Source organism: Biomphalaria glabrata, chromosome 10 (genome assembly GCF_947242115.1).
Source record: "Biomphalaria glabrata chromosome 10, xgBioGlab47.1, whole genome shotgun sequence".
Taxonomy (NCBI): domain Eukaryota; kingdom Metazoa; phylum Mollusca; class Gastropoda; family Planorbidae; genus Biomphalaria; species Biomphalaria glabrata.
The window spans coordinates 21,467,007-21,484,584 of record NC_074720.1 but is presented as its reverse complement, the minus strand read 5'-3'; the positions used below and the strand labels follow the sequence as shown (position 1 = coordinate 21,484,584).

At 35.0% G+C, this 17,578-nt stretch overlaps 1 protein-coding gene across 1 annotated transcript in view; it reads right to left on the bottom strand.

Moving 5' to 3' along the window:
* The window catches only part of LOC106075076 (uncharacterized), an 87,388-nt gene that overhangs the window by 2,372 nt on the left and 67,438 nt on the right, over nucleotides 1-17,578 (bottom strand). The window contains exons 2-5 of the mRNA XM_056043722.1: nucleotides 12,551-12,630; nucleotides 9,357-9,482; nucleotides 5,030-5,104; nucleotides 4,373-4,532 (exon numbers count right to left, since the gene is read on the bottom strand). Coding sequence (XP_055899697.1) covers nucleotides 4,382-4,532; nucleotides 5,030-5,104; nucleotides 9,357-9,482; nucleotides 12,551-12,627 — 429 coding nt within the window. The 5' untranslated portion in view covers nucleotides 12,628-12,630 and the 3' untranslated portion in view covers nucleotides 4,373-4,381. The remainder of the gene's footprint in view (nucleotides 1-4,372; nucleotides 4,533-5,029; nucleotides 5,105-9,356; nucleotides 9,483-12,550; nucleotides 12,631-17,578) is intronic.

Here is a 17,578-nt window from a genome sequence, read left to right as displayed (position 1 = left end):
CACTCCACTACCTATATAATGCTTCCAATGTCAGGCGGCTCAAATAGCCTTTGACATACAGTTCAATTCCTGGTCTTTACGTTTGGTTAAGAAGTTCTGGAGTCAAGCCTGGAAAAAAAAGAGCCTTCGACCCTAAGGCAGTTTACATCACACAGTGATGCACCCTGCTATTTCTTTAAATTTTTACATTTTCTACTCTTGTTTAAAACATATTATTATTTGAAAAAATTAGAACTTGAAATAGGATGGCGTATACGAGGCGTCCTTTTTTTTCCATAGTTTAGCCTCAGGTATCAGCTTACTCTTCATGGAGTAGGAGAACACCTGTCAAAAACAGACTTATGAAAGAGAAGGAGAACACCTGTCAAAAACAGACTTATGAAAGAGAAGGAGAACACCTGTCAAAAACAGACTTATGAAAGAGAAGGAGAACACCTGTCAAAAACAGACTTGTGAAAGAGAAGGAGAACACCTGTCAAAAACAGACTTATGAAAGAGAAGGAGAACACCTGTCAAAAACAGACTTATGAAAGAGAAGGAGAACACCTGTCAAAAACAGACTTATGAAAGAGAAGGAGAACACCTGTCAAAAACAGACTTATGAAAGAGAAGGAGAACACCTGTCAAAAACAGACTTATGAAAGAGAAGTAGAACACCTGTCAAAAACAGATTTATGAAAGAGACAGCAGGAGAACTCTTATTAAGACCTTTTTTTTTACATTAAAGTTAACTTACTACCATGGACAAACAACAAAAAATAAATTTTTAATATTTAAAAAAAACAGCAAAGCTTAAGCTTAGATGTATCAATTAGTTTGGATTAACCATGAAATTAAATTTGTTATAGATCTAGAATCTAGACCAACAACACTAAATCTGTGCAATTAGAAATATATTTACAAATTGTTTTTTTTTAGCGCAGTTTCATACTCTTAACTTGGTCAGTTCGCTATGATGCTATCACTTGCCTGGACCAGAAAGAAGGGAGTATCTGTGTGATCGCCTTTTTAAAAATAAATTAACACATTAACCACTGTACTAGCGAAGTGCTTATGGAGATATAAGGTTTCATAGTCATCTATTGTTAGTTTCAAACTTTAAAGCGGCAACATATTTCTCTCTACCAACGCTAAAGGTGACTAATTAGTCAGTCAAGTACAATTTCTTTCCATTGTTCGATACCAAACAAAATAATTAATTACCAATACTTAATTAACTAACAGGTGAATTTTTAAAAATTGATTCTTGTTTTGACGGGTACAAGAAATAATCGTGCAAATTTCACCTTGTTCCGAGAAAAAACATGTACAAACTTTTTACCAGACAGACAGAGTTAATATTAGCTTTGTAAAGACAGTGAAAAAGACAATGGTTCGTCAAAATACCTAGCCTAGACAAAATATACAGATTGGTGTTACAATACTCATTTGCTCCTAACCCAAGTTCTGTCCTGTTATTTATTAAAAAAATAAACCAATTTAAATAATTAAGAAAGCAAGTCTTAAATCAGAAGTACTGAAGACTAAAGAAAACCTAAAAAGTAAAGAACATCAGATGCCACGCACACACATTTGACTGAAGCTCTTCACAACATCAAGCATTAGTCCTGATAGAAGGAGGAAAATGGTCTATTTCGTTTAGTTGCTTATGCAAGATTTCATGTGGAGATATTTTAGTCTGTAAGTTATGTAAGGCAGGTCACTGATGTTCGTGTTTAGATATTGGACTAAATTCTGATTGAACTCTTCCTTTTTGAGGAGAATAATCTCCTAAACATATACACAAATATAGAGAGTTTTATATGAAGGGTAACAAATGATGCACCGTTTGATCGTCTTATGAGCTGAGCCGAAGGCTCTTCGAGCTCAAAGTTTGAAAAAAAACCTGTTTGGACGCCAAACAGTAAAAAAAAAAATAAGGCATTGCTGTTTTCGATGCATTTGGCCCCCAAGGCATGGGCTAGACACGGCCGAGGGCCGAGGACACCGGGAGCCTCCGCCATTTTTCTTCGTTGTACCAAGCTAACCGTGGGAGACTCGCCATTTAATGTAACGGTCCCTTGAGGAACAGCGCATGGATTGGTGACAGGTTTGTGGGGACTTTTTTGCAACCCCGCCCGTGCAAGAGGTGGACTCTCGTCTACCTGTGGGCATCCCCACGGGAGTTATGTTTCGCCATTCAATTAGCCTAGTTACCCCCTCAAGTAACCGTTTCCACCTGGGTGCCACGGTGAGGCAGAACAGCGTACCCGGGAGTAACAAATGATAAAATCCTGAAAAAACAATATTTTATTTATATTAGTAATAAAACAAATACGATATATTAATTAATTAAACTTTCTGCAAATATTATACATAATAATATGAAAAACCTGGAAGAGAGATTTGGTTACGCGAATCATTAGGGCACCTATTGGAAGCGAGTCAAGGGACAGATGAAATTGGCTTTACTTTGATTGGAACCAAGGCCGGATTAGAGTACGTGGAGGTCCCGGCAGTGGGCTGTTGTGAAGGCTCATAACCTTTTTTTCGAAAATTTTAATAAAGCTCCACTAATTAATAATAATATGCATAAATCTGAAAGCCTCCCATTTTTTAGAAGAAAGAAATTTGTAAATTTATTTCCAGTTCCTTCTTCTTTTAAATATTTAATATGAATATTTTGGTAAAATAAAAATAAAAAATTTGAGTTTGTGGTGGGTAAGGTTTTGGGATAAGGCACTGTGCGCTACACGCAGACAACAGCGACAGTGTTCCTAACCGTAAGATTTTAGATATTGCGAAAATGCGAACAAAATATACATAAACAGGGACGTATGCAAGTTTCTGACCCGTTAAAATACGTGGCTATGGGGGGGGGGGCTATGTTGTGGGGGCCTAGGGACAGTAACTCCGCCTGTCTTCCCTTAAATTCCTCCCCCGACTGGAACAATAACATTAACACCGCTATGATCAGTATCACTATCACACGAGTTAACACCGCTATGATCAGTATCACTATCACACGAGTTAACACCGCTATGATCGGTATCACTATCACACGAGTTAACACCGCTATGATCAGTATCACTATCACACGAGTTAACACCGCTATGATCAGTATCACTATCACACGAGTTAACACCGCTATGATCAGTATCACTATCACACGAGTTAACACCGCTATGATCAGTATCACTATCACACGAGTTAACACCGCTATGATCAGTATCACTATCACACGAGTTAACACCGCTATGATCAGTATCACTATCACACGAGTTAACACCGCTATGATCAGTATCACACGAATCAAAGAGTGCAAGCAGAATTTCTCTTACAGTCAAACTGCTCAGATATTAGAAAGGAGAGTACCTGGTTCTAGATTTTAGAGGGAAGAGGACCTGGTACTAGATTTTAGAGGGAAGAGGACCTGGTACTATATTTTAGAGGGAATAGGACCTGGTACTATATTTTAGAGGGAAGAGGACCTGGTACTATATTTTAGAGGAAAGAGGACCTGGTACTATATTTTAGAGGGAATAGGACCTGGTACTATATTTTAGAGGGAAGAGGACCTGGTACTATATTTTAGAGGAAAGAGGACCTGGTACTATATTTTAGAGGGAAGAGGACCTGGTACTATATTTTAGAGGAAAGAGGACCTGGTACTATATTTTAGAGGAAAGAGGACCTGGTACTATATTTTAGAGGGAATAGGACCTGGTTCTAGATTTTAGAGGGAAGAGGACCTGGTTCTAGATTTTAGAGGGATGAGGACCTAGTACTATATTTTAGAGGGAATAGGACATACATCTTCTTTACTTTTGAAGTGAGAGTACCTGCTCCTACAAGTTGAAAGGGAGAGTACCTGCTCCTACAAGTTGAAAGGGAGAGTACCTGCTCCTAAAAGTTGAAAGGGAGAGTACCTGCTCCTACAAGTTGAAAGGGAGAGTACCTGCTCCTACAAGTTGAAAGGGAGAGTACCTGCTCCTACAAGTTCAAAGTGAGAGTACCTGCTCCTACAAGTTGAAAGGGAGAGTACCTGCTCCTACAAGTTCAAAGTGAGAGTACCTGCTCCTACAAGTTGAAATTGAGAGTACCTGCTCCTACAAGTTCAAAGTGAGAGTACCTGCTCCTACAAGTTCAAAGTGAGAGTACCTGCTCCTACAAGTTGAAAGGGAGAGTACCTGCTCCTACAAGTTGAAAGGGAGAGTACCTGCTCCTACAAGTTGAAAGGGAGAGTACCTGCTCCTACAAGTTGAAAGGGAGAGTACCTGCTCCTACAAGTTGAAAGGGAGAGTACCTGCTCCTACAAGTTGAAAGGGAGAGTACCTGCTCCTACAAGTTCAAAGTGAGAGTACCTGCTCCTACAAGTTCAAAGGGAGAGTACCTGCTTCTCCTATACTTTCACAGCTCTCCTCTTTCTTCCAGGTGAATTAGAAGACATAAGGTAGTGATACGAATCAGCGAGATTGTCCATCTCTTCTGTCAAGCAGTGATTTCCTAAGTTAATCCTACAGGCGTGGGAATCCGTGTCTGCTGCTCTTCTCCTAGGGGAAATAGAAACAAAGTAATAGAACAATAGAGACAAAAATGTATGTCAAGAATCTACTATATTTAATGAATCTACCATGTGTCATGAATCTACCATGTCATGAATCTACCCATGTGTCATGAATCTACTATATTTAATGAATCTACCCATGTGTCATGAATCTACCATGTGTCATGAATCTACCATGTGTCATGAATCTACCATGTGTCATGAATCTACCATGTGTAATGAATCTACCATGTGTCATGAATCTACCATGTGTAATGAATCTACCATGTGTCATGAATCTACCATGTGTCATGAATCTACCATATTCACATATTTACATAATGATCTATGTACATTTTTTTTTAAATATTATATTATGCATTACTATGTTTTCATATACAGAGAGACAGACAGACATATACTTAGATAGATAGATAGATAGATAGATAGATAGATAGATAGATAGATAGATAGATAGATAGATAGATAGATAGATAGACCTACTTGGGTATTTCTCTTCTTGATATCTCTGACAAAACTGTTTGAAGCATTCTCTGTAGCTGACGTCTGCTGTGTGTTCTAGATAAAAGTGCGCTCATTATTATGACAGAAAGAAAAAAGTCAGACTGATCTTTAAAAAAAATACCAAAACAAATTTCCAATGTTGAGATTAAAACAATATTCCATCTAAATTCGAACTGAGGCATAATAATTACTCCTTACTAAAGAATGAGTATTACGGCTTACTATGGAATGCCTGTTGTTTTCTGGCATATCTCTATTTCACATTTTGCTGGACATTCAATAGTGACTAAGATTTATTTAAAGTATGAAATGTTAAATATGTTAATTTGTTAGTAAAATTAATTAATAGGAATAATGTTTCTATTCGCCAACAATCTGAACAGTTTTTCATGTTCTTAAAAATCTGGAATTTATTTAAATTACGAGTGTGAGTGTGTTTGCTTTATTATGCCATATTACAAGATCTTCGCGGCTCGCAAAAACCATCCTTCAGGGAACATTAACAGAAAAAAGAAGAAGAGGCAGACAGAGAACGCGATGGGAGGACAACATAAAAGAATGGACGGAACTGCCATTTAAAGAGGTTCTAACCTCAGAGAAGAATGGAGAAGGACGGTCGACGAATCTTGCATGGTGCCCCAACGGTCCAACAGACTAAGAGAAAGGTAAAGGTAAAGTAAAAGTAAAAAAAAAAGGTTTCTTGCTAGAGCTGCATTTTTATATTTTGTGGGAAATTGAAGAAGAGAATGCAGAGTGTGCATGTATCAAGATCATAGACTTATCTCTAGACTAGATCATAGACTTCTCTCTAGACTAGATCATAGACTTATCTCTAGACTTATCTCTAGACTGGACATGGACAGGTTTGAACACTACACACAATGTCGTACAATAACAACCAACAAATTGGATCAAAGCGTTGTGTTTGTCAAGGGAGTTAAAAGCCTAGATTCTAGGTAACATATCATTTAATTTTTAGATCTAGATTTAGTAATTGAACATCAAAAATAAGAGTACTCTCGTCTCATATTTATTATTTTGCAATTTTTAGATACATAATGTAGAAAGATCTAGGTAATAAATCTATTTAAATGTAAATAAGATGATTTAAATCAACATGAATTATTTCTAGGATTTTTTGAAAATTATCTCAATGGAAACAAACAGGAAATGGCTTTGTTTCATATATTTGCATGAATATCCGAGAAATGATTTTGTATTATTTCTAAACTTTGAAAACTAAAGATCATTTCTTTTCTAAGACAGAAAAGATTGATTTGGGCGACTCCCCTTAGAGCTTGAAAAAAAAACAGTTTACGTACATAAAAATCTATATCTATATCTATCTATCTATATATATATATAGGTCTGTGAATCGATCAATCGCGGATAAGAATTTGTTTGCGGTTTCCTATCTAGTATAATATACTAGTCCACCGGCGGCGTAGCATACGCCGCTATTTTGCAGGGCGGCCTTATGCAACCACAGTGCGATTCGCACTTTCATAAGACTCGCGCTAATTCTAGGTGTATAAATTATTAATTGAAATTGCAGAATATACGAAAAAGTCCTGGAAATATCCGAAAATTATTTAAATCTTTAGAAAACTCATACGAATCGCCTGAAATTTATAGACGAAAATTGTCATTTTGGGGTGTCATTCAATAAGGGAAATTGCCAATACTACGGGCGATAAATAAAAACGGCATTATGCATTAGCCGTAATTGTGTAATCTGGTGAAAGAAGCTTCCCGCGCCTCAAACTAATGAAGAATTACTTTAGTTCAACAATTTTCGTAGACAGATTGAAACATTTGTTAGTTGCTGTTATTGAGCGTGAACTATGTAGGAAATAAAATGTTCATGATACACTGTAGGACTTCGCTACACGCAAGGCTCGTCAAGTTTGTGGGATAACTCTATCAGCAGAAATAAGAGAGTGATCTTTCCTTTACTTCTTCTTATCGTCCAAACTCTTGAGCGAAGAAGAGAATTACATATATAGATAAGTATATGATCAAGACATTCAGTCATGCAAATTTGTTAAAACAAAGCACTAATTCTAATATAAGCCACCGCTGATAAAAAAAACAAAAACAATATATGTTCAAATAACAGAATCCATTGCTGAAACAAAACAAAATTATATGACCAAGGTCCAAACTATTATCTAGAAGAATCTATCAACTAACTGTAAACCAGTGGCGTATCTAGCCATGTGCGGGTGGTGAGGGCCGCACGGGCATCAAGTGATGAGGGGCATCAAACTGAGGACACAATTTCTCAGTAAAAACTGCAGACATTGTACATACATGAACAAACATGAACTACTGTATTTGATTAAAAAAATTATATATTTTGCCACTCTGTTAATTGATTGATAAGTCTTCTCTGGTTAAAATGGTTGACGGCAGGGATCAAAAGGTCCCAAAGGTAAAAATCTGATAATGAAAAGAATCTTGGATATCATTTATTTTCTCTCAAAGCAGAATCTGGCCCTCAATGGGCATCATGAACGAGTTGAAGAAGAATTGTAAAGACAAAATCTCTTAAGTATGTGGATGGTTAGTTGCTATGCAGTCTTAATTTTCTCACGTATTTTGGATTGTTGGCCCCTGAATTAACTGAAATAAACGGCGGATAAGTCTACCTGCAAAAACACTGATCGTCAATTCGAGACTGCACATTTAAATGGAAACATTTCGATAATGGATCTATAAGAATCTATAAACTGACTATAAACTGTTGAAACATTTTGATAATGGATCTATAAGAATCTATAAACTGACTATAAACTGTTGAAACATTTCGATAATGGATCTATAAGAATCTATAAACTGACTATAAACTGTTGAAACATTTCGATAATGGATCTATAAGAATCTATAAACTGACTATAAACTGTTGAAACATTTCGATAATGGATCTATAAGAATCTATAAACTGACTATAAACTGTTGAAACATTTCGATAATGGATCTATAAGAATCTATAAACTGACTATAAACTGTTGAAACATTTCGATAATGGATCTATAAGAATCTATAAACTGACTATAAACTGTTGAAACATTTCGATAATGGATCTATAAGAATCTATAAACTGACTATAAACTGTTGAAACAATTCGATAATGGATCTATAAGAATCTATAAACTGACTATAAACTGTTGAAACATTTCGATAATGGATCTATAAGAATCTATAAACTGACTATAAACTGTTGAAACATTTCGATAATGAATCTATAAGAATCTATAAACTAACTATAAACTGTTGAAACAGTTCGATAATGGATCTATAAGAATCTATAAACTGACTATAAACTGTTGAAACATTTCGTTAATGGATCTATAAGAATCTATAAACTGAGTATAAACTGTTGAAACATTTCGTTAATGGATCTATAAGAATCTATAAACTGACTATAAACTGTTGAAACATTTCAATAATGGCTCTATAAGAATCTATAAACTGACTATAAACTGTTGATAACTTTCGATAATAAGAATCTATAAACTGACTATAAACTGTTGAAAAATTTTAATAATGGATCTATATGAATCTATAAACTGACTATAAACTGTTGAAACATTTCGATAGTGGAAAACAAGAACCGATGAAAAGCTGGAAAATAGAATATTTTCAAATATTGTTTCTTTGATCCTAGACTAATTTGATTATTTTTATTGTTTCATCTCTATTTTATACTTTGTCATTTGAAGTCGGTAAAATATACATCTAGCTTTTGAAGACATTGTGTAAAAGCAATCTTTTTTTTTTCTTCATATGAAGCCGTAATTGAATTTGTGTTTTGAGTGTACAAATGTCTAAAAACAATATAAATGAAATGTTGTTATAACTATACTTTATTATAGTATCTGTATATTGAGGGGGGAGGTTAAAAAAATAATAAATTCTTGTTTTTATTCCAAAGGAATTGCTATTGAAAGTTACCCACAAAATGAGTTTCAATAATACTTCTAGAACTGAACGAATTGTAACTTTTATGTCAGCTTTAAAAAAAAAAATTGGGTCGAAATTGGGAATAAAAAATCGTTTTTGGTAAATTTAACCGCCGTGGTTTCCATCGCGATAATATTTTAGAGGTTTTAGATCCAAGGTAAGTAACTAGGCTAAATCTTTGTAGTTTTTTTCTTCTCCACCGCAAGTAGGAGAGTTCTTGATAGGTGAGTGAATGAATCAGGGTCCGTGCCTATATAAAATAGATTCAATGTCACGTGTGAGTCTTATGATGACCTATGCAAAGATATTTTGTGCCTATATAAAAATGTTCTTTTTGTACCTGCTAGCACCGTCTCGAGTGTCTTGTATATTGTCCAAAGACTGACCACTTTGTTTGGACTCGAGCTGGTATTGATTACTCTGTAGACCTAATAAAGCTGGTAAACTCAAGTTTTCATTGGAAGGGCTGTAGAACAATAAAATAAGTTGGGTTTTTTTTTTTTTCATAATACGTACACTAATTTTCAATAAGAGATGTTTATGATTGAAATGGATGTTTTGAATTGACTAAATACTAGCATAGTACGTGCGATTGACTGCATTGCATTAGTAGACTTTCATGAACAGTCCTGACTCTTGAACTTGAGTATATTTGACTGTTGCTTATTTCAAAGAAGCACAACTGTCATTGTTGAAACAAACTCGACCCCCGATTAGTTAGCTCACATCGGCTATTTGATTAGTTAGCTCACATCGGCTATTTGATTAGTTAGCTCACATCGGCTATTTGATTAGTTAGCTCACATCGGCTATTTGATTAGTTAGCTCACATCGGCTATTTGATTAGTTAGCTCACATCGGCTATTTGATTAGTTAGCTCACATCGGCTATTTGATTAGTTAGCTCACATCGGCTATTTGATTAGTTAGCTCACATCGGCTATTTGATTAGTTAGCTCACATCGGCTATTTGATTAGTTAGCTCACATCGGCTATTTGATTAGTTAGCTCACATCGGCTATTTGATTAGTTAGCTCACATCGGCTATTTGATTAGTTAGCTCACATCGGCTATTTGATTAGTTAGCTCACATCGGCTATTTGATTAGTTAGCTCACATCGGCTATTTGACCATATTTAGAATGTTTCGACTTCAGAAGCTTGAGCATATATAATATAAATAACATACGATTGAATGTGTATCGACTTCAGAAAATTGAGCTTATATAATATGAATAAGAAAGCTACAGTCATGGTTGCAATGAGAGTGTTAACATTAAATCCCCCCCCCCCCAGCTTACAAAATAGCAATATTTCATGTTGATCGAAAGACCCATCGGTGGCATAAATATTTTGTCATTTACGATATCCTTTGGGATCACTTTGACTTTTTTGACATTTTTTTGTCTGTAACTTTTTAGTTTGGAGGAGGGGGGTTCTCGGTAAAAATTAAGGTCTTTCTAGAATTCTGCAGCTGTCTCTTTGAAAGCCGTTATAGTAGTGTGTGTGTGTTTTTTTTTATTTGCCAGTTGACTGCATCTCCCCCAACTTTACATGACATCTGGAGAGCGTGCGTCCTCTTTCATTTCACACGTTCAGCCAATTGCACAGGGTCATATCCTATACAGAAGATGTGCACCTTTCGTCAAAGTTGTAAGAAACGCCCCAATATATGTGCACCTTACATCAAAGCTGTCAGAAATGCCTCTCTAGATGTGTACTTTACATTAAAGTTTTAGAAATGCATCTATGTGCACATTACATTAAAGCTGTCAGAAATGGCTATACATATATGGACCTTACATTAAAGCTGTCAGAAATACTTCTATATATGTGTACCTTACATTAAAGCTGTCAGAAATACCTCTATATATGTGCACCTTACATTAAAGCTGTCAGATATACCTCTATATATGTGCACCTTACATTAAAGCTGTCAGAAATACCTCTATATATGTGCACCTTACATTAAAGCTGTCAGAAATGGCTATATTTATAAGCACCTTACATTAAAGCTGTTAGAAATACTTCTATATATGTGCACCTTACATTACAGCTGTCAGAAATACATCTATATATGTGCACCTTACATTACAGCTGTCAGAAAAGCCTTTATAAATGTACACAATAAAGCTAAGGTGTCAAGCATGTTCTAAATTATTCACCAGAACATCCATTTTGAAGTGTAGTATAACCCAATCTGAACATCTAGCACGCACCCAACGTGTAGTGCCGTAGTTAGGGATTTTTGGACCTTTGGACATCTACTGTCTACTGTTGGTCAGAAAGGTCAACTCCATGCTCTCATTTGAATGGGTCTAATAGCGTTGCCAGCTTTTAAGTTTAGACAATGATCTCATCCTCTTGTCAGTTTGGTGACTAACATAAGTCAGACAATGATCTCATCCTCTTGTCAGTTTGGTGACTAACATAAGTCAGACAATGATCTCATCCTCTTGTCAGTTTGGTGACTAACATAAGTCAGACAATGATCTCATCCTCTTGTCAGTTTGGTGACTAACATAAGTCAGACAATGATCTCATCCTCTTGTCAGTTTGGTGACTAACATAAGTCAGACAATGATCTCATCCTCTTGTCAGTTTGGTGACTAACATAAGTCAGACAATGATCTCATCCTCTTGTCAGTTTGGTGACTAACATAAGTCAGACAATGATCTCATCCTCTTGTCAGTTTGGTGACTAACATAAGTCAGACAATGATCTCATCCTCTTGTCAGTTTGGTGACTAACATAAGTCAGACAATGATCTCATCCTCTTGTCAGTTTGGTGACTAACATAAGTCAGACAATGATCTCATCCTCTTGTCAGTTTGGTGACTAACATAAGTCAGACAATGATCTCATCCTCTTGTCAGTTTGGTGACTAACATAAGTCAGACAATGATCTCATCCTCTTGTCAGTTTGGTGACTAACATAAGTCACTATGCTGCTCAGATTTGTTGTTCTAGTTGACTCTGTGCACAATGTGGGGAGAGACCCTGCAGAAAGTGTCGGGAAATGATCAGCTGGCAGGTCAGGTGAGGTCAGGTAAGGTGAGGTCAGGTCAGGTGAGGTCAGGTCAGGTGAGGTCAGGTCAGGTGAGGTCAGGTCAGGTGAGGTCAGGTCAGGTGAGGTCAGGTCAGGTGAGGTCAGGTCAGGTGAGGGAAGAGAATTACCTATCTCCTAATAAACCAATAAATATGGCTTCCCACAGGTTGTATAGAGTGTGAGATTCTTCTTTAGTTGCTCACATAGTCACAGTTAGTTGTTAATATTTTGACTGATAATGATCATAATTGGAATTTTGTTTTGTTAATTACAAATAACACTTTCTATTATAATTATGCATGGTTCAGTCAATCATTCAATGGAATAAATCATATAACTATTTTAACCTTCCTCAGTCACATTACATTTATATAGGCAGATGGAGTTTCAAGCTAAGCCTGTGTTAGAGGACCATGTGAGTACTGAGCATAGCAGTTCCCATAAGACATACGTATCGCTAGTTCAGTAATCAAAGAGAATGCTTACCTTATGTCTGTAGTTTTGGCCACGAGTTCTGGCAGACACAAAAGAAAAAGTGAGGCTTTCATCAGTAAGGGGATCATTGTCTGGAGATGTTGAAGACATGAAAACATTAAAGTAACTTACTCAGAGATTAAGACATGAAAACATTAAAGTAACTTACTCAGAGATTAAGACAAGAAAACAAAGTAACTTACTCAGAGATTAAGACAAGAAAACATTAAATAACTTGCTCAGAGATTAAGACAAGAAAACATTAAAGTAACTTACTCAGAGATTAAGACAAGAAAACATTAAAGTAACTTACTCACAGATTAAGACAAGAAAACAAAGTAACTTACTCAGAGATTAAGACAAGAAAACATTAAATAACTTGCTCAGAGATTAAGACAAGAAAACATTAAAGTAACTTACTCACAGATTAAGACAAGAAAACATTAAAGTAACTTACTCACAGATTAAGACAAGAAAACAAAGTAACTTACTCAGAGATTAAGACAAGAAAACATTAAATAACTTGCTCAGAGATTAAGACAAGAAAACATTAAAGTAACTTACTCAGAGATTAAAACAAGAAAACATTAAAGTAACTTACTCACAGATTAAGACAAGAAAACAAAGTAACTTACTCAGAGATTAAGACAAGAAAACATTAAATAACTTGCTCAGAGATTCGGACAACAAACATTAAAGTAACTTACTCAGAGATTAAGACAAGAAAACATTAAATAACTTGCTCAGAGATTAAGACAAGAAAACATTAAAGTAACTTACTCACAGATTAAGACAAGAAAACATTAAAGTAACTTACTCACAGATTAAGACAAGAAAACAAAGTAACTTACTCAGAGATTAAGACAAGAAAACATTAAATAACTTGCTCAGAGATTAAGACAAGAAAACATTAAAGTAACTTACTCAGAGATTAAAACAAGAAAACATTAAAGTAACTTACTCACAGATTAAGACAAGAAAACAAAGTAACTTACTCAGAGATTAAGACAAGAAAACATTAAATAACTTGCTCAGAGATTCGGACAACAAACATTAAAGTAACTTACTCAGAGATTAAGACAAGAAAACATTAAATAACTTGCTCAGAGATTAAGACAAGAAAACAAAAAAACTTACCCAGAGATTAAGACAAGAAAACATTAAATAACTTTCTCAGAGATTAAGACAAGAAAACAAAGTAACTTACTCAGAGATTAAGACAAGAAAACAAAGTAATTTACTCAGATTAAGACAAGAAAACATTAAAGTAACTTACTCAGAGATTAAGACAAGAAAACATTAAAGTAACTTACTCAGAGATTAAGACAAGAAAATGTAAAAGTAACTTGCTCAGAGATTCGGACTAAAAACATTAAAGTAACTTACTCAGAGATTTAGACAAGAAAACATTAAATAACTTGCTCAGAGATTCAGACAAGAAAATATTAAAGTAACATACTCAGAGATTAAGATATGGCTAGATATGTAGGGTTTGGTCCCCTTAAATAATTGTAAAAATAGATACATTTTTGAGAGATATAGTTATAAGTGCGGAGTTCTTCCCTTTAAATAAGATTTGTTTCTTTTAAAGGGATTTTTTATATATTTTATTTGTGTCTCTAAGATCTTAAAACAGTGTCAATGAACCGTGTTAATCTGCAACAGGGTGTCCTTTCAACTTAACAAAACATTAAATTAATATACAAGAACATAGTACTAAGAAACAGGTAGTCAACTTGATGCATGTTATAGTGAAACATTACTTCAAATAAATTCTATAGGAGTACAAAATGTGGGCAAAAATAGTTGATTAAAAAAAAAACATAAAAAAATCAACAATTAAAAATGGTAATCACATGACAACAGTTTCTATGTCTGGTCACTTGCTTCCCTTCCACTTCAATTCTACCATGCTGACCAGTCAACCTAACAAATTCACTTTTCATTCCCAGCCAAATCAAAAGATTCTTCCGCCTGATCTATTGAGCAGAAGTCTGTGACCAATTCCAACGAAGCAGTCTCCAGTAGGATAGAGATTACCGAAGGGTCACGTCAACTGGACGCACGCCATGGCACTGTTGTATACTTGCAATGGCGCAATGTTTATTAGTAGCAACTGACCAGTACAGAGTGACCACAGAACTACTGCTTGTGTGAGCGCTCGATGAAGTTAAAAGTACTTTATTAATTGGTTGTCTATTAGCATGTCAAAACTGAGGAACCGAACCAGAACGTGCAAGTCGTAATCTAATCGGTTAGATTGTGAGATAATTAAACAAATGTACTTATACCAGTTTTGTATCAACAAAAAGTAATACATATCTAGGAGAACATCACAAACATATGTGGTACGCATACACAAAAGAGTATAACACATTAAACATATACCATAAATGAATAAATAAATCATTCAGTATATCTTACAATGCCCAAAGTATCATAAGTATTCTATTCAAAATATCATTCTATATTAAAATACTCAACGAATCATAAATCTAACTAACAATTTAAAACAAGAAAAAACATTAAAAAAAATACTTTAAAGAAAAAAACAAAGCTTATACGAAGTGTAATTGTATCCATTAGTTTAAATCAGTTATATAATTAAATTTGTAATAGATCTAGATGATAGATCAACAACACTAAATCTGTGCGATAAGAAATATTTTTACCAATTGTTTTTGTTTAGCTCTATTTCATTCCTTAAGCTTGCTCACTACGCTATGATCCCATCACTTGGACCAGTTGGGAATATGGGATGGAGAAGGGAAGAAAGAGACACCTGAATGCATTCTACCGTAATCAGTTTGTAAAAGCTTTTACAAAAAAAAAAAAAAAAAAAAGGGAACGACCTGAATTTGAACTCATGGCACAAGCCTCCCAAAACCGACATACGAACCACTCTGCTAGTGAGGTGCCAATAACTATAGAAGATTGTATAGTTATGTATTTTTTTTTGTTTCAAATTTACTTTTTCTCTAATTCAGTTTATACCACCACTTAAGTCAAGTACGATTTCTTTCCTTTGTTCGAGATACCAAACAAAATAATTAATTACCAATAGCTAATTCATTTTTAGTGATTCTTGTGTTGTCATGTAAAAGAAATAATTGTGCTAAGTTTCAGCTTGATTGGGTGTGGGAGAAAAAACGTCTACAAACCTTTTCCCAGACAGACAGACAGACAGAGTTCATGTAAGCTTAGTAAACAAAAAGTTAAATATTATGCATCTTCAAAGTAATAAATTATTTGTATAACAATATTCCTTATCAAATAATTTTTTTTCCTTTGACATTTTGCTTGGTTCCTCTTCCTTTAGTGACCCACGACTTGTTTCAGATAATACAGTCGTGGCAGTGACTTATTGATGCCATACTCTAATACACAGTCAATCCACTACCAATATTTGCGAAGAGTCATAGTGTATCCAGCTTCGGTGTTTCATTAATTAAATAGAGGAATCTATTTTTATGATAATCTTTTCGATAACCTCGACCGTGAAATGAGATTTTCCTAAGAAGATTATTGGAATAGGTTTAAGAAGTGCGTCTCCAGTAATAATATTTTTTAAGAGAGTGAATACTTTCTCTTTTATGTAAACTAGCATGACCTATTCAACATACATAATGCCTCCCATAAAAGTATAGTTTTATTACATAACTTCTGCGTTGATAGCGTAGACAACTCTGGCAGTGGGCCTTCCCTCTCGTAAAACCTTTCTGAATCTTAATTTCTTAGAGGAGATAGAGAGGAATTTTAATTTAGTTGATGCTTACAGGACACTAGAACCTATGGGTCGTGACATCACCATGGTGCATAGGTCATACCCCGTCTCGACGCGCTTAGATAGAGTGTATGCTCCTAATCATCTCTATATAAGTCGGGTGTCACATCTGGAAGAAACACTAGAATACACAGACCACAAAGCGGTGTTAGTTACTTTGGAAATAAAAAACAAAGAAATTAAAAGAAAGTCATCCCACTGGAAATTTAACAATTCTCTGTTGGAAATTCTCCTTTTCGTGGAGCTAGTTTCTACTAATCTAAATTCTTACTTACAAGATATACAAGATCCACATTTCGATTTAACACAGACATGGACACTCCTAAAAAGTTCTATCAAGCAGCAAAGCCAGTTAATATCTACATTAGCTCAGGGACGTAGGAGGCAAGAATATGAACAACTCAAATACACATTATTACACACGGATGATGAAATCGTTAAAACAGAAACTCTTTTAAAACTAGAGGAATTAAACAAGTATACTTATAGGGGTGCTGAGATTAGGTGTAAAAATTACTTAAGTAATGAAGGTCCTAGTAAACTATTCCTATCGTTTGAACAGAATGTACAATCAAGTAAAATAATAAGCAACATCATAGATAGTGAGGGGAATAAAGTAGATGATTATGAAGATATTAAGAATATTTTTACAAAACACTTCACTACTATATACAGTGAAGAGCCAGTATATACTGATGCTCAAGATAATTTTCTAAAATTTTGCAACCAGCTGGACAAGACAGATGAAGATCTTTTAGGGAGTGCATTTACGCTAGACGAACTCAGGACTGCCCTGGACTCGACTAAGAACAATAAATCACCCGGTCCAGATGGCTTAACATTTGAACTCTATAAAACCTTCTTCCCCCTGCTTGGTCCTCTCTTACTGCGACTATATAGCGACGCCATTAAACTGGGACATTTTCCTCCAAATTTTAACGAAGCATACATCACACTTTTACCTAAGAAATCTGAAAATAACACTTCACCTAGCGACTATAGGCCCATTTCACTTCTCAACACGGACTATAAACTTCTCACAAAAATGATTTTCCTAAGAATGAAACCACTCATAAACCAACTTATCGGACATGACCAGTACTGTTGTATCCCGGACAGAAACATTGACGGCATGACACATTTTTTACGGGATTTTATCATGTACAGTAAGGATAAAAACCTCAATGTGTCTCTTTTATCTGTAGATCAAGAAAAAGCCTTTGACCGAGTAAGCCATAGCTTCATGTTCAAGGTGC